The sequence below is a fragment of the Morus notabilis genome, unplaced genomic scaffold (assembly GCF_000414095.1).
Source record: "Morus notabilis unplaced genomic scaffold, ASM41409v2 Scaffold630, whole genome shotgun sequence".
In the NCBI taxonomy this organism is placed as follows: Eukaryota; Viridiplantae; Streptophyta; class Magnoliopsida; order Rosales; family Moraceae; genus Morus; species Morus notabilis.
The window spans coordinates 598,428-615,993 of record NW_010365305.1 but is presented as its reverse complement, the minus strand read 5'-3'; the positions used below and the strand labels follow the sequence as shown (position 1 = coordinate 615,993).

General features: G+C 34.6%; 3 protein-coding genes across 3 annotated transcripts; 2 read left to right on the top strand and 1 right to left on the bottom strand.

Annotated features, from left to right (window-relative positions):
* The first annotated feature begins 1,776 nt into the window (after positions 1-1,776).
* On the top strand, positions 1,777-3,847 carry LOC21404112. The gene is made up of 5 exons (XM_010107770.2): positions 1,777-1,950; positions 2,035-2,095; positions 2,301-2,660; positions 3,112-3,452; positions 3,541-3,847. Exons 1-5 carry the CDS (start codon positions 1,879-1,881, stop codon positions 3,757-3,759), a joined length of 1,053 nt encoding a protein of 350 aa, XP_010106072.1. The 5' UTR covers positions 1,777-1,878; the 3' UTR covers positions 3,760-3,847.
* A 3,283-nt stretch (positions 3,848-7,130) lies between these two features.
* On the top strand, positions 7,131-9,383 carry LOC21404111 (mediator of RNA polymerase II transcription subunit 18). The gene is made up of 5 exons (XM_024171991.1): positions 7,131-7,308; positions 7,811-7,910; positions 8,126-8,183; positions 8,272-8,628; positions 9,048-9,383. Exons 1-5 carry the CDS (start codon positions 7,273-7,275, stop codon positions 9,148-9,150), a joined length of 654 nt encoding a protein of 217 aa, XP_024027759.1. The 5' UTR covers positions 7,131-7,272; the 3' UTR covers positions 9,151-9,383.
* On the bottom strand, positions 9,372-11,351 carry LOC21404110 (probable E3 ubiquitin-protein ligase ARI8). The gene is made up of 2 exons (XM_010107768.2): positions 9,802-11,351; positions 9,372-9,693 (listed from the first exon to the last, which is right to left on the bottom strand). The coding sequence occupies exons 1-2, from the start codon at positions 11,272-11,274 to the stop codon at positions 9,655-9,657; spliced, it is 1,512 nt and encodes a 503-aa protein (XP_010106070.2). The 5' UTR covers positions 11,275-11,351; the 3' UTR covers positions 9,372-9,654.
* Positions 11,352-17,566: the final 6,215 nt, after the last annotated feature.

Here is a 17,566-nt window from a genome sequence, read left to right as displayed (position 1 = left end):
ATTCCTACGCACCAAGCAGGCCTTTTAAGTTTTTGGATCTACTAATTTCTGTTGGGTCTTATATGCCAATACCTTGGAGATTTTTTATTCGACCTTCCATCCAAATAGACGACAATAAAATGCTAGCTAAAAGCTTTTACTGAGCTCTTCGAAAATTAGTATACGGGGAACTAGCTGCTTCCAATGTCTGGATGTTTGGTAGAAGGATTCGTTTTCAAATTTGAATCATGATTCATGGTTCGCTACAGTATTTTTTCTCATAAAAAATTTACGTAAATCGAAAATGGTTCGAATCACATGATTTGAATTCTCCAACTAAACGTATGTCACACCTCAAATGTGTAATCAGGGACGTGTGGGATTGTTCTTTTGCTTGCCATTTATTTATATATAGAAGTTTATGTACTCATATGAGTTGGCGCAAATTTTTTTCGATTCAATGAACTTTGGAGTTGAAACTCTCTGCTACAGTGAACCTTATGATGGAGAGGATGAGGTAGTGAAAGGTTCCCTCTCCTAAAATCTATTAAAAGTACTTTCGCACATGGAGATTCGTTAGATTGAATTAAAAAGAAAAAGTACACTGGCCGAGAACTGGAATCCATTGATGTTAGCAATGAAAAGTTGAGCATTCACATTCACATTTTTAATTATGAATAAGAAAACGTGAACCAATTGATAATTATTGATTACTACTTTTCTGTTTACAGATTAATATTAATATTTATTCTTTTTCTATAGTGTATTATTAACAATACAGGTTACGATACGAACACAAAAACACGATTGACATGAAATTGACTTGATTTATTAATTTTTTATTCAAAATATATACAAACATATTTTTTAATAAATTTTTTTTAAATAATTTAATTTGAATAACATGAAAATTTTTTGAATTATGACCTATATTAATAATGTAAAATGTAGATAAATTGACTAAGTAAATAAATTAACACTCAAATTGTTTATGTTAATCGCAAAATACATGTCTAAGTAACGTTTGTACTAAATTGGTGACACGTGAATCAACTCGAATACGACACGAAAATTTAAGTTGATACGAACACGAGCCAAATTGCCATCCCTATTAATACCATATTGATAAGTCATAATTTTAAACTGCCAGTTATTTATTGAGTTCCATATTCTATTACTTTTGTTTTTTTTGTTTTTGTTTTTTTTTTACTATGATGACTAAAAGCCATGGACTGGTTGCGCCCTTAACAGATGAAGCCATGGATTGGTTGTGGTGCCCTAAACAAAAGAAGGGAAAAGAAAAAGAAGCCAAAGCTGTAAATTGACCTACTTACTTTTGACCTGCACGAACAAGTCATGGGGAAAAAAAACAGTAACAACAAATTTTTTAGGTGGTAGATTGCTAGAATTAAAAAAAAATGAAAAATTACACAAAGTCGCATATTTATAAAAATAATTAAATATCAATTTCAAAATATTTTGATATTGTAAATTACTTAGTAATTTATGATGCTTTTGATTTTTGTCATTTGTAAAATATAGTAATATACTTTTTCTTCTTCTTCTTTTTTGTTTTGTTTTGTTTTTTTTTTTTTTTTTTTGCGTTTGAAATTTCAAAGGAAAAGAAAGATAAATATCCTTTAAAAATGCATAAGTCATGATTTCTACTTCTTACTCTTAATTAATAATCTTTTTAGTCAAATAACTATATTAGTAAAAAATATTAATTAAAAATAAGGGATAAAAATTTAAATCTATGTCAAAAAGCCCAATATCCCTCACTTCTGTTCGCGTTTCTTGGCGGGGGAACGAAGGGAGGTGAAGAAGGGTTTAAGGTTTAAGCTGTCAAGGACAAAGGTTATGAAAGAAACGAGTGAACTCTTCTAAAACCCTAAAACAATGGAGCTGCAATCCGTTTGTCTTGGTTTTTCTGCTCCCAAAATTGGGTTTCCCTATCGTCGCGTATCAATTGTAAGTGAATGAATCTCTAAAAAATTTTCATTTCTTACTCGCACTCGCCAATGGAAATCTGAGTTCTATATGTTAATTTCTTAGGTTTCTGCAAGCGACGTCCGATTTAGGACCCAAAGACTCAGGTTCGGAACAGCACCCAAATGTGAGTTTTCCCTAGTCCCATTTTATTTCCATTTGTTGATATATTTTTTAAAAAAATTATTTTAAGTTAACCATAAACTGCGTTTGGTCTCGTAGAAAATTGTGGAATCGAAGAAAAATAACTTTTAATCTCTCGTTTTTGCGAGTTGTTTTACTGCCTTTCTTGTTCTAATTTAACAGAAATATTTGAGCGAATTTGGTGCCAGGTTTGAAGAGGTTGGAAAAGAATTCCCAACTACCAAGCTTGAAGAGACGAGTTATTATATGTAGTTCTCATTCTAGTTCAGACTCAAAGTTAAAACATCTAGGAAGGGAAAATTCTGGTGTTCCCGTTGTTAGATTTGATGGGGTAGAGCCGTTTCGTGGTAAATCAGGTTCTGTTTCGTTTTATGGGTTGACTCACCAGTCAGTAGAGGAAGGGAAGTTGGTATCTGCACCTTTCAATGAAGATAAGGGCTCGGTTCTCTGGATTTTGGCACCCGTGGCGTTGATATCGTCCTTAATCCTACCGCAATTCTTTTTTGGAAGTGCAATTGAAGCTATATTGAAGGAGGAGACTCTCGTAGGTATTTTTTTTTTTTAACTGTGTGGTTACTTGTTAGTTTGATAGCATTTGGATATTTTTGGCTTCTCATATATGTGAAAGTGCAATGGTTTTTTCTTTTTTTAAAAAAAAGATATTTATACACCATAATTGACAACTTCGCCAAGCTTTTGGAATCAAAGTGAGAAGATCGAATTATTACGACTGTCAAATGTCTATAACAGCGGGAAGATCCTGCTGCTTTTCTTACTATAACATGGATGAAATCCTTTACAAATACGAAGTTATTATTTCAAGCGGATGTTGTGCTGCTTGCTTTTGCAATGCATTATAACATAAGAGGACGACATAGGCTATCTTGTTTTTTCATCATTTTTTTTTTTCAGTAAGTAGGTGTTTTTATAGCTTATATGTTTGGATTTGTGTTCTAGAACTTAAAAAACTAACATTTTTTGAATTTTATGGTATTGCAGAAATAGTGAGTTCGTTAGTTTTTGAGGTTCTTTTTTACATTGGACTAGCAACGTTTTTGCTTATAACTGACCGTGTCCAAAGGCCATATCTACAATTCAGTACGAAGAGGTGGGGTCTCATCACAGGCCTCAGGGGATACTTAACATCTTCTTTCTTTGCAATGGGGTTCAAGGTCATTGCGCCCTTGTTTGCTGTATATGTGACCTGGCCAGTGGTTGGTCTCCCAGCCTTGGTTGCAGTGGCTCCTTTTCTCTTTGGCTGCGCTGCTCAATTTTCTTTTGAAACGTATCTCGACAAGTGCGGATCATCTTGTTGGCCTTTGGTGCCAATAGTCTTTGAGGTTGGTTCAAAATTCTTTTAGTAAATGCCGAGAGATCTTTCGGTTTCAAACCTTGCGTGGTTTTTATGTGTTTGAACTTTTATGGCAGGTATATAGACTGTATCAGTTGACAAAAGCTGCCCATTTTATAGAGAGGTTGATGTTCTCGATGAAGGGGCTTCCTGTGACCCCAAAAGTAATGGAAAGAAGTGGTGCCATGTTTGCCATGATTGTAACGTTCCAAGCACTTGGTGTGGTATGCCTTTGGTCATTGATGACATTTCTTTTGAGGCTCTTTCCATCTCGACCTGTGGCAGAGAAATACTGATGTTTAGAGCAGAAACTGTAAAATCTGTCGGATTTCCGTTGTCATTCAAGAGCTGTAAAATCTTGTATGGAGTTATGAGCATCGTTATAGGAGCTGTATATTCAACTTTTTTATACTGCTTGAATCGTCTTTTACAAATATACAGAGTGATGTAATAACGTTCTGAAGAATGAAACTAATCTTCATTACTCAAATGAACAGTACAGTAACTATCTTAAATAGTCTAACTAGGCTCTAACTAATTACAACACTAACCAATGTCTTACCGACATGTGTACATTATTCTAACAGGCTCTAACTATAAATTGAATCATAAAACTAATTAACTATCTCTAACAGCCCCCTTCAAACTCAAGATTGAAAGACTTTCAACTTTGAGTTTGTGTCTAAGAACAGGAAACTTAGAACTTGATATAGGCTTGGTAAGAACATCAGCCGCCTGATCAATAGTTGGAACATGCTTAACATCAATTAATTTTTGCCTCACCTTCTCTCTTACAAAATATAAATCAAGTTCCACATGTTTTGTCTTGGCATGTAAAACAGGATTTGCAGCAAGTTGTACTGTACTAAGATTGTCACACCACACTGCTGGTCTAGTTTGAGTTTCAATCTTTAACTCCTTGAGCAGTGAAGAGAGCCAAGTGATTTCTGCAACTACATTTGCTAAACTTCTATACTCTGCTTCAGTTGAGGATCTGGAAATAGTGTGCTGCTTCTTGGAACACCAAGAAACAATGTTTGAACCCAAGTAAACACAATATCCAGAAGTTGACCTTCTATCATCCGGGTCAGATGCCCAATCAGCGTCATAGAAAGCTAGTAAATTGAGCTGAGCATATTTCTGAAGATGAAGATCAAAATCAAGTGTGCCCCTTAAGTATCTAAGAATTCGCTTTACAGCACGCCAATGGGATTCAAGTGGTTTGTGCATGAACTGACAAACTTTATTGACAGAGTAAGACAACTCAGGCCTGGTTATAGTTACATATTGAAGAGCTCCAACAATGCTTCTATATAATTGAGGGTTTTCCACTTCATCACTTCCAAAAGTTAAAAGTTTGAAACCAGTAGTCATAGGAGTTCCAATTCGCTTAGCATCTTGCATTCGTGCTTTACACAATAAATCTGTGATATACTTCTTCTGAGACAAATGCACACCATCAGTAGTGTGTGTGACATGAATTCCTAAGAAAAAGTTTACTGCTCCCATATCTTTTAACGCAAAACAATCATTCAGCTGTTTTATTAATTGTTGTACCTCCTTTTCATCACTTCCAATTAGTAAAATATCATCAACATACACAAGTATAAAAGTGACATGTTGAGAGTGAAACCTCATGAACAAGGACTGATCTAACTTTGAAGAGATGAATCCTAGTGCAAGCAAATCATTTTTCAGCTTGTCAAACCAGGCTCTGGGTGCCTGTTTCAGGCCATAGAGTGATTTGTGATTTTTCTCAATCCGAGCCTCTTGTGAAAGAAGAAGAGACTCAATTTCTTCAACAGTAAAAACATCATTTCGAGCTTCCACAGTAAGAACAAACGTATCATACTCAGAAGATAATCCCTTAAAGATTGCTTCAAGTTGTTCTTTAGAAGGAACATGATGCCTAACTAAATTCAACATACTCACACAATGACGAATTTGCAGCAAATAATCTTTCATCGTCAAAGAGGTCTTATTAATGTTTTTGAGTTGAGTCTTATATTAAGAAATTTTGGCACGAATGTGAGCAGCATAATAAAGATTCAGAGTGTACCAAACCTGTGCTAATGTTTCACAATCAACAACCCTAACAAGAACCGTCTCGGACATGGAGGAGAGAAGCCAGGACACCAATAGCTGATCTTGTTGCTCCCAGTTTAAGAAATCTTGATTAACCCGTCCCGCGACTTCATCTGCGGCACTAAGAAACTTCAATGGCGGAGAACTCGAATCGGAGATGAAATCCAACAACTTGTGCCCTCGAATCGTTGAAAGAGCCAATTTTCTCCACGGAAGAAAATTAGAATGATTAAGTCGAACCGAAATTGGATGACTAAAGGAAATAGGACTGAAGCGAACAGAAGAATTCGAAGCTTCAGCCATGGCAGACAAAGAACCACTCTCACCAGAATCAGTACTCTTTGATACCATAATATCTTTCAGAGAAAGGAAAGAAAGAACTTTTTCTTAAGAATAAAATTAATCTTCATTACTCAAATGAACAGTACAGTAACTATCTTAAATAGTCCAACTAGGCTCTAACTAATTACAACACTAACCAATGTCTTACTAACACGTGTACATTATTCTAACAGACCCTAACTATAAATTGAATCATAAAACGAATTAACTATCTCTAACATGACGAGTTCTCTCTTTTTTTTTGAATAATTAGTTTGTCTTTTTTTGTTCACCGTTTTCTTGTTATAAGTTTATTGTTTATCTCGTGAAAAAAAGCGAAGTTATAGGAGCCGACTTGTCGTTTATAATACAAATTTTGTTGTCTTTTGACCGCAATCGACATGCCAATTGCCATTCATTAATTCAGAGCCTTTTGCCAATCGTTTTGTAGAACGACATTCAGTTTGCTGTTTGAAACTTGTTGTTGTTTATAGTAAAAATGACAGGTATATAGTTGTCAAAAGACATTTTCATCTTTAACGATTTGCCGTACAAGTCTGATGTCCCGACGTCCAAGTTTTATTTCGTCGATAGATCGTCTTGACTCTTGAAGATTTATCACTTATGTTCTCATGAGGATGGTTTGAAAAGCTTGTGATTTTTATGAAAAAGCTCGTTGTGTTCATTTCAAAAAAGATTTGTGAAAGTCTATAGTTGTTTTCTATAAAGTTGTCTTTCATTTCACTGATTTGAGTTTAAAATTCTAGATTTGATACAGTAAAAAGCTCTAAGAAATAGTCACATTTAACTTTTTTGTTACAGTAAAAAACTCTCATATAAAATTATATCTCAATTCAAATTAAAAACTCAAATCAACGAATCAAACGTATTCTTTATTTACTTGAGACTCCACTGTTGTTTCTTCATAAATAAAATATTTAGTTGTCGTGCATTATAGTAAACGTCACATGGGTCTTGCTAATGGAAAAGAGCTTATTATTGTTTCCAAAAAAAGAAAAAGAATATATTTTTGTCAATCCAAAACATTCTCCCCATTTTTTTTTAAATCCGAAAAAGCATTTGAAAAAAAAAAAGGGGAAAGAAACAGAAATTGAAACGACATGTCGTCCAGTTGTTTGAAATAACTCCCAAAGATTGGGTCGGGCCTTAAGTTCACAAGTCCAGGCCCGACCCAATGTTGGTCCAAATCCCGAATATAGCTCCTTCTCTTGCTGGTGCCTGGGTCGCTGATTTTCAGTCGTCGTCCACCACCACCATCACCGGCCTCTCACGACTCTCACCTCACCGTTGTCTCTCATATCCTCCTTTTCCTCTCTTACTTTTCTCAACTGAAGGTGTTGGTTTCGCAGCAAAACTTGCTATTAACAAAAGCCAGAATTTCAATGGAGTGCGTGGTTCAGGGAATTATAGAGACACAGGTAAGAATCACTCACCCCAACCCACCTTCACATTTTGATTCCGATAATTCTGCAAGACTCGAAGAAAATTTTCAGTTTTTATGCAAAGCATTGAAAATGCTGATTTTCTTTTTCATGAAATCCTTCTTCGTTCCGGTTCCAGGACTGAGTTATAACTAGATTAAATTTATTTCCCGTCTTATGGCTGCATAGAGTTAAGTTGTATTTACTTTTGGTTAAATAATTTGTTTGAAAAAAAAAAGGGTAAGGGAAGAGGAATTAGTAACTGAAGCAGCTAGGTTTTTGAAAGGGAGAAAAAAAGAAAAAAGGGTATCTGTAAGACTGTACCTAGGAAAAAGAAGGAAAAACAAAGAAGCATTTTTACAAAATTTGTAATTTTTTTTTTCTTGCAAAATAGAAGCCTGATCAAGCCTTGCCTGTGTTTTGTGTGTTTAAATTTGGTTGAAAAGATGCCTCAACAAGACCCTTCCGCGATTTTTAACGTATGATTCATCTGCTGCAGCATGTTGAGGCGCTAGAGATTCTTCTTCAGGGTCTCTGTGGTGTTCATAGAGAACGTTTAAGGATCCATGAAATATGCCTTAAAAATGGCCCAACCCTTGGTGAGTGATTATCCAATGTTTTTCTTTTACTCACTTTTCAACACTTTCCAATAAAGCATTTTGGCATTTATCCAAGTACCCAAAGTATTTATAATTGCTTAACTATATCTGCATGCAGATTTAGATCCATTTGAGTTGCTTGTCATATAGATTTCCATTATTTTAGTTGAGAGAGCCGTCTGGTTTGCTAAGAGATTAGTGCGTCTCTTTTGTAGGAATTGTACCTTCAGAGGTTCGACTTCTATGCGACCTTGAACAGCCTGAACCAACATGGTGAATGTGGCTTTTCTTCTTCTCAGATTTATTGTTTGTTGTTTATGCTTAGAAAAGATAAAACTCATAAAAAAGTTGAATCCTTTAGGACTGTGAGGCACATAGGAGGTTCGATGAGGGGTGCAGGTGCTGAGCAGATCTCTGTTCTCGTTAGGAACACAGTTGAAAGCAAAGCAAGCAAGAATGTTCTTCGCTTGTTTTATTCACTTGGTTACAAGTTGGAATATGAGCTGCTGAAAGTGGGATTTGCCTTCCATTTCCAAAGAGGTGCTCAAATTACCGTCACTGTATCATCGGTTAATAAAATGCTAAAACTACATGCTACCGATGAGGCTGTGCCTGTGACTCCTGGAATACAACTGGTTGAAGTGACAGCCCCAGCAACCTCTGAAAATTATTCTGAAGTTGTTGCTGCAGTATCATCTTTTTGCGAACATCTAGCCCCGTAAGAGCTCCTTTCACTAACTATGATCCAAGGTCTTAACAATATTCTTTGGAAGGCTTCTTTTCTTTTCCTTTTTTTTTTCCCCTGGATACTTTTCAGAACCTGCCAGAGTAGTTTTTGTGCGTATGCGTAGCTGCTGTTATTTTGCATACTATGAAGGCATGATTAGGGATCACGACTCTCAAAATTTGAATATCTGTCGGTGAAATAATGTACAGTAAGATAATTCATTCATAATAGGGATTGCTTTTAAGACCATTTTTCCTAAACCTCAAGTGAACATAGTGAATCGGTAGCCCTTTACAGTGCAAAAGGATCAGGAGAAACAAAATGTAGGTTAAAGATGCTTCTTCTAAAATTGTAGTAATTTATTTTACATTTTGACATCATGTTAAAGACTTATTTTATTGATTTCTCAGGCTTCTGCATTTATCAAAACCGGGCATTTCGACTGGGGTTGTTCCTACTGCCGCCGCCGCTGCTGCATCTCTTATGTCAGATGGTGGGGGCACAACCTTATAGCAGAAATTTCAAACTGCATGAGAGAAATGTATTGCTTTCTTTTGTTTTTTCCCTCCCCAATTATTAATCTGATGGTATTTCCTGGCGGGCAAGAGTCATTCTTGTAATATAAATTGCTTAGAGAATTTTATAGTTGCTGAAGTTGCCATGGACAAGAAAGAATCGTCCTTTTGATCTAAGTAGTTGAGTAAGAAAGTAAATTGCCAAAACAAAAAGGGTTATTGTTGGCAAGACAAAACCTCTATTTGAGTACATGGGATTAATAAACAGGATTAAACACTCGGTCACCTGTTAAACAACTGCAAGACTCGAGTATCACTTACCTATGAACCGTATTCTCTCTTATGCCAACGATTCGTAAAGTATTTACATAGATATAAAAACACACCTATACGGGCAAGACCACGTCCTTCTACCTAAGAGGCAAACTAGAAGCGGAAAAAAAAAGCATTAAAATATTCCCTCTGAATGTTCACCTCTCAATTATTTAGCCAAGGAGAAAAGTTAGCCAACCAACCAACCGTACCTTCGGAAATCTGGATCCTATACACAACAAAACACCCCCTCCGAGGATTATTACATCTTCACGGTCGTTGGACAATGAAAACACATATGGCATCTCATAGTAAACGAGTTGGCAAAAGAACACACCTCACATGACCAAGGACGTGGCTCCACTTCGGATAGGCCATCCTCCAACGCTTTCACCAAATTCTTAAAGTAATTCCCAATCACCGAGGTAAGTTCAGCCAGCTTCCCACGATAGTCAATGAAATCCTGAACCGACCCTTCACCATTGATGTACTTTTCAAGCTCTTTCTCCGAACAATCATGAAGCCTCTCCAAGCTATACTCTGCCTCTCCTTGCAAGTACTCAAAAAACCGCTTCTTTGCCCACTGATCCTCGGGGAAATAGTACCCATACGCATATGTCCATTGCAAAACTCTTCTACACCTAATTATCTGTTGCCATGCCTCCGTTATGAACCTCAAAAACGGCTTGTGCTGGCCATAGTTGAAACTCAACTTGTCCAAATGCTTAGCTTGCAACATCCTCAAATCCTCCTCGGCCTTTTGCCTCGACTTCAAATTGGCAGCCCAACGCTCGTAGTAATGCGTGTACTTGCTTAATGAAGCCTTCACAATCTCTCTTCTCTCGATCTCGGCGTCGTTGTTCGCTCCCTCCTGCAGGTATTGGTTACAAGAATGGAAAGTTTTGGCCGACCACTCTCCGAGGCAATGCCAGCAAAACTCGTACTTGCATGGTGCGGCGCATTTCATGTGGTTGCATCCGTGGCTCTTCTCAATCGGCCGCTGGCACTGCGGACACGGCTTGGTGTTGACGAGAATCCAGTTCACATTCTCCGACTCATCCTTGTTCTTCAACGTCCATTTCGCCACCGTGTCACAGTCGACGGGACGATGAGCTTCCTCATTGCAGTTCCAACAGAAGCAGTACGAACAACGGCAAAAAACATCGAAACCTTTAGAAAAACCAACAGAATCCAAACAATCCACGGCGTAATCGCAGCCAGGAGCAGGACACCACTTGATCTTTCTCCTCCGGTAATTGTCTTCCACGTAAGACCTCAGCAGGTACCGCGAGTACTTCTCCTTGTCAGCGTGATCCGCCGCCAGCAATCCGATCATGTCCTCGCCGACAGCGGCGGCGCACGACGGAGCGGGACACCTCAGCAGCAAGCAGCCGGGACCGTCGTCGCTTATCGACTTCGCAATGTAGCGTCCCCAGCAAGCTCTGCAAAATGGATGGCCACAAGAAGCAGCGACCGTATCGTGAAAATTCTCGAAGCAAATTCCGCAAGTGATCAGACGATGATCGGAGGGGAATTGAGTGATCGGAATCGGAAAAAGGCCGACACTGGCCCGGACTCTATCTTGGTCGTCGAACCACTTGTCGAAGAGCTTGCTGAGGTTCCAATTGAAGTGGCGGAGGAGGACGATCGCGGCGGCTCTCGGCTCCGAAATCGCCATAGAAACACTGAGAATATCGTCTTCCTGTCGTTGCCGTATCTCTGCTTCGTTGAGGATCGCGTAGTTTGGTGTTCTTCGCTCGCTGTTTTCGTCTTCTCTGTCGAAGAAGGCCTTGTCATCTGAGCATTCCATGATCGAAATTTAGGGTTTTAGGTGCGTTCGGAAAACGCAGAGGAATTGGAATTTCTGAAAGATTGAAGAGAAGGAAAACTCTCCCAAGTCAATGAAAGAGAAATATAGGAGTGAGAAATTAGAGGGAGAAATTAATGCAGCTTAGTATTCATCGTCACCGTTGATTGAGAGGTCAATGAACGGTTGTGATGTGGACGTAACATCTCGTTCATTGACTTGACGACAACGGACGAAGCTAGTACCATCGTGCGTGGAAATAAGCTTACATGGAAAATGGTGACGTGTTACGCATTTTTCTGTTACGAGACTTTTTCTTTCCTGCGAATGCGATTAGGCAGGTAAAAGAGAAGTTTATTTGGTTTTTTTTTTTTTGACGACAACGGACGAAGCTAGTACCATCGTGCGTGGAAATAAGCTTACATGGAAAATGGTGACGTGTTACGCATTTTTCTGTTACGAGACTTTTTCTTTCCTGCGAATGCGATTAGGCAGGTAAAAGAGAAGTTTATTTGTTTTTTTTTTTTTTTTTTTTTTTTTTTTTTTTTTTTTTTCTTAAATAAAACCCATAAATCAGAGAACCTGCATTTAAACAAAACCACAGTAACAAATACAATACAAGATTAATAACCCAGTGGAAAAACAGACGTACACTTAAGACCCAAAAAAACAAAAGAATATCTCGGTACATTAAAATCAAGCACACTTAAAATTCTATTTAATAAAATCTCTCTCAGCGAGATAAACTTTTGAGTGATGAAAGGACAAAACATCGTAATACTAAAGCTACACCAAACATCACCATGACACCAGTCTAACAAACATAAAAAACAAACAAAGACAACAGAGTGAAAACCCTGGTTATTATAGTAAAAACCCACCAAAAATAAAAATAAAAAGACCCCAAGACCTGTTGTCAAGCGACTTTAGCGAGGAGGTAATCGGCGAGAACACTACTAGGAAAGGCATATGACTTTGAAGGAGATATGACAAGGTTGAGCAAACAGCGTAAAATTGCAAGTGAAACTCACCCTCTGTAGCCACTGTCGATAATTGAAAACACTACCTCCAAGAGAAGTCTACCCCCGCACGAAACAAAACGCCAAGGAAGCACGAGCACCATCCGATGAACATGTTAGAGACAATAGCCCAAAGTAACGGCACCCCACTTTTAAAGAGTGTACGATATGCTTCAATGAAAGCACCACCATATAGAAGGCTACGACGAGACGAATCTGGGGACTAAGTTTCAGGGTTGGAAACCCAGTGATGCGCCCGGATAAGATCCCGAAATTCTGATCGACTCACTCTCTCCTTTTCTTTTTTTCTCGTTTCTCTATGGGACCGGCTCCAAAAGAGTCTCAATTTTTTTTATTTTATATTTGGCTCGTATTAACAACCGGTAAAAATAGGCACGGTTGCAATAAAGCATAAATTTAACTATTATATTTATTGTTTATTAAGCAAATAATTTTATACTAAAAACAAAAAGTTCTAACTATCATCTGGTCATTATAATACAATATTTAATTTGACCACTTTTATTGTGTTCTAAATAAGAGAAAATAAATAATAAGTAAGGGTATAAATAGAAAGAAAAATTAAATCACTTCTTTTTAAACTCTAAGTAAGAAGAAAGAGTGGATAACAAGTAAAAAAAGTACAAAAAATAAAGAGTATAATTGGATAGAAAAATTAAACCACTTTTTCTTAAACTCTAAGAAAGAGAAAAGACTAGATCATAAGTAAATAAAAAGTACAAAAGATAAAGGGCATAAATGAAAATAAAAATGAAACCACTTTTTCTTAAATTATGAGTAAGAAGAAAGAGTAGATAAAAAACAAGTAAAAGAATAAAAGATAAAAGGCGTAATGTATAAAAGATGAATGGTATAAATAGAAACACAAATTAAATCATTTTTTTCTTAAACTCTAAGTAAGAGAAAAACGTTAATAACAAATAAGTAAAAAGTATAAAAGGTGAAGGGTATAAATGAAAATAAAATTAACTGTTGTCTTTTTAAGCTCGAAATAAGACAAAATAGTAAGTAACAAGTAAGTGAAAAGTAAGTGAATGTTATAAAAGGAAAAAAAAAGAAAATAAAAAAGCATAAATAACAAGTAAAAAGTACAAAAAATAATGGGCATACAAGAAAATAAAAATTAATTACTTTTTCTTAAGCTCGAAGTATCAAAAAATAATATGTAACAAGTAAGTGAAAAAGTAAAAAAGGTGAATGACATAAATAAAAAAAATATCTTGACAACTGTCTGTTTTATCACATTTTTATTATATGCTAGAAAGAAAAAAAGCACGTGTAATTGCAATGATGTATGAATATGATTATCATATTTATTGTTTATTGGAGAAACAATTTTATGATGCAAATAATATAGACCAAAAAAAATTAAAAATAATTTCACAAATTGTCTATTCTAAGAGCCTTGATCCAAAAAATGCCTCGTTATAAATAATATTTGAAAACTATTAAATTTTTTAAAATATAAGACTTATGATATGGATTATATCTCTATTTAATATTTTTGGACATATTTTTGTAGTTGCCTTACCTTTTTCTTAAGCATATTCTTTAGTTGATGCCCTTTTCTTTCCTGACAATTATATCATATCTCTATAATCATTTGATTTAACGCTTATAAGATTGTCTTCTTTCGTTTCCTCATCCACTTTGATATTTTGAGGCCCTGTTTATTTTGCTGATTCGAGTTTAGAATTTGAGTTTTGCTACAGTAAAAAGCTCTCACAAATAATCACATCTAACTTTTTTGCTACAGTAAAAAGTTCTCACATAAAATCACATCTCAACTCGAATTAAAAACTCAAATCAGCAAACTAAACGGCCCTGAATCTCTATTTTTCTTTACGCGATGCGCTTGTTGTGTTGTTAACCTTTTGAGTCAACCATTCGTTTTGTACGGTGGTTATGGTGATTGAATTTTTTCAAGTTTGTCTTCATTTTATTTTTCATTCGTTGTTTATTCGAATTATCTTTATTTGTTGTAGGGTTCAATGTTTGGCGCACATAAAAATATGTGTGTGTGTGTGTGTGTGTGTATATATATATATATATCATAGTGATTAGTGAATAGCTTTTCAGTTCATTCCTTGCCATAGTGATATCATCCTTATCATAACAAAACATAATATCACGGCGAAACCCAAAAGCAATTTCATTATCTTAAAGCGTTTAAAGTACAATTTCATAACATGGATTGGATAATGGTTTATCATAAACAATACATCCTTACCCTCGTAAAAAAAAAAAAAAAAAAAAAAAAAAGAGGGAGAGAGATAATATCCAAACACAAATAGAAGAATAACTTTTTATGCAATCATAATGACCATTAGACCACATTGTTTATATATATATATATATATATATATATATATATATATATATAATCTAATGAGTTTAAAGGGTACATCATTATTATTAAATTACAATGTTTATGATAATGACCAAATATTATTTTGTACCAATTTCATTATATATAATAAATGTACAAACAATAACAAAATATAATTATAACGAGGTTATCTTTATCATGAAGAAATTGAAATAAAATTTTGACATGAGCCATTTAAAAGAAAAAATACACATCAAAAATCGATATTCAATAATCTATATATGTATATTCATTATCATAATGAAGCAGCGATCATTGTCATAATAAAATGTGATCAATTTATTCTTTTGTTTTAAACAATGAATTGAAAAGTGTATATCACTACTAACATTTATCTATTTATACATCATCATAGTAAACATGTTACTATCATAAAGAAATCCGAAAACCATTATCATAATGAACAGGTTGTTATAATGAGCGATGGATTGGAAATTATATATCACTATAATTCTCATCTATACATTCATTATCATAAGGATAAATCCCTACAATAAAGAAATTCAAAAATCATCTACTAAGCATTTATACATAAATCTTCATGATTGTACAAATTACCATATTTAGATCAATAGATTAATTATATTAGTTTTTTTAAAAAAAATAAAGAACCCCCAAACCCCTATTCAAAGATGTGAGAATAGGGTTTAGGCTAATTTTTGTGCTTTTTGACGTTTGAATTGATTGAGGCTATTTTTTTTTTGCGGGGTTAAGTGATGAAAAGTGATTTTGATTCTTTATTGTTTTATTTTTCACAGGTTTATTTGGGTCCTTTTTTCAAAGAACGTTTCCCTTTTAAAAATGAATTAGTAAAGATGGCATTATCTAATAATAAAGCATTTGACCTTTATATTTAAAAAGGAAATAATCACAACTCAATATTTTGTCTCAAGATTTATTCATTATATTTCCTTTTTTAAAGATTTATTATTGTTTCTATTTTTTTTTCAATATACAGAGTTAGAGAAGTCATTATAGGTCCCATTTCAGAAGTGTTATATAAATAAATAAAAAATAGTACACATTTTTAAATTCGAAGTCCTATAATTAGACATTCCCCAAAAATTTAGAAACAAAAGCTTCTCTTGCATCTTTTCAACCATAATACTTCACATGCGATGTTTTATACACGATTTATAAACTACAAAAGTAGATGAAATATTTCTGAAAATATAGAATAAAGGGACTTCTTTGATAGGTTTTTTTTATTGGTAGTATCATTCTATAACCGTTAGATCTGGTCAAAATCAGATCAAATTAAAAAATATATTAAACATATTATTTATAAAACAAATTTAACGGTTAAAAAATAAAAACTACTGATAGTTTAATTTTTCTGATCATATTAGAGAAATACATAACATCATTGAAAAGGGAGAGTTTTTTTATTATTATTCCTACAATTTGTCAGAGAAAAAAACCCAAAAAGAAAAAATCGTCCGTAAAAAAGTTATTTTCTAGTTCCTTATGGCTCCATAATTGACACCATATCAAATTAATTAGGGGTTATTTTATATTTTGTATCCCATAAAATTTTGTGTTTATTCAAAAAATATACATTTTTTGATCTCATTAAAAAAATTACATTAAAAACAAATTTAATATATGAATGTATCACTCAACAATTGATTTTGACTTATAAAATACCTAAAAGACCCTTACATAAAAAAAAAATGAAAATTCTAAAAACTCTCTTGTATGCTATGCACGACCCACCCTCTCCCCCACCCCAAACCCAAACTGAATTCTTTCTACCCTGTGGCAGCCATAGGTATAAGCTCCGTACACCAAAACTAAATCAAAATCAAGAACTCATTTCTATGGGATGTTTATTTTTTATATTCATCATTGATTGTCAATTATGATTTATAATTTTTTACAGTATTTCTCTCATAAAAAATACACGTAAAATGAGAACAATTTTAAATCATAGTTCTAAATTCATGAACTAAATGTGTATTTAATTTGCCCAACCAAAGCTCTCTACTTGACTACTTCCTCCAAACCCTCTGCAAGCTACGTACTTAGATCTTAGATTCTCAAAAGCACTAACCAAAGCCAAACAAAACCCATCTCTCAAATTCCACCACGGCCAACAAATTTCACAAACTAAAGAAGGAAAATCTTCAGTACCCAAATGATAAAAAACCAGAACAGAACTGCCCAAGTTCCAACAACAAACTCAAAAAATAAAAATAAAAATAAAAATAATAATAATAATAAAAAATCTAAAAGTTATGCACTGAAATAGCCAAAAAGAAAAACCTTCTTATCCAAGTCAATCATGAAATAATATGATTTTAGAATATTTTTATGGGAACTGATATAATCATAATAATTCATTTTAATATGAACTAAATCATATTATGAATAACATTATTATTAAGAATATAATTATATATGTATATTAAATATTGATTCATAATAAGATGTATACTAATTTAAGGTATATGAACTCTCTTTCTCAACTCTCGCAAGTATTTTAGTCAGCTTATTAAATTAAAGAACCTCTCAAGCACGATTGATTTAAGCTCAATAGGACCACTAAATATGAGCCCATATGGTTAAGGGTGAAGCATGTCTATATATGAGTGTGTGGGTGCTAAGGGTTTTGTGTGCCATGTGTAATGTATGTGGAGAGGTTACTGGAGTGGAGAATTCATTGCTCTCAAGCTTATTCTATCAGTAAATTTAAACGGCTTAACGTTGACGTCAACACTTCCGATAGATAACCTACGTAGCACATGCTCTAATACTCAATGGGTTCCTTATTAATTTTCCATCATATGAGAGGGAAAGGGGAAAGGCAGCTAAGTCAGGATAGTAAATGGCGTGGATGGCAGTGGGGATGCTGAGGCGTGGACAT

Coding starts and splice junctions, on each gene's coding strand:
- LOC21404112 (XM_010107770.2), top strand. CDS start 1,879: ATGGAGCTGCAATCCGTTTGTCTTGGTTTTTCTGCTCCCAAAATTGGG. Junction 1,951..2,034: donor CCTATCGTCGCGTATCAATT/GTAAGTGAATGA, acceptor TTAATTTCTTAG/GTTTCTGCAAGCGACGTCCG. Junction 2,096..2,300: donor GTTCGGAACAGCACCCAAAT/GTGAGTTTTCCC, acceptor ATTTGGTGCCAG/GTTTGAAGAGGTTGGAAAAG.
- LOC21404110 (XM_010107768.2), bottom strand. CDS start 11,274: ATGGAATGCTCAGATGACAAGGCCTTCTTCGACAGAGAAGACGAAAAC. Junction 9,694..9,801: donor CACGTCCTTGGTCATGTGAG/GTGTGTTCTTTT, acceptor TGTTGTGTATAG/GATCCAGATTTCCGAAGGTA.
- LOC21404111 (XM_024171991.1), top strand. CDS start 7,273: ATGGAGTGCGTGGTTCAGGGAATTATAGAGACACAG. Junction 7,911..8,125: donor TAAAAATGGCCCAACCCTTG/GTGAGTGATTAT, acceptor TCTCTTTTGTAG/GAATTGTACCTTCAGAGGTT. Junction 8,629..9,047: donor TTTTGCGAACATCTAGCCCC/GTAAGAGCTCCT, acceptor TTGATTTCTCAG/GCTTCTGCATTTATCAAAAC.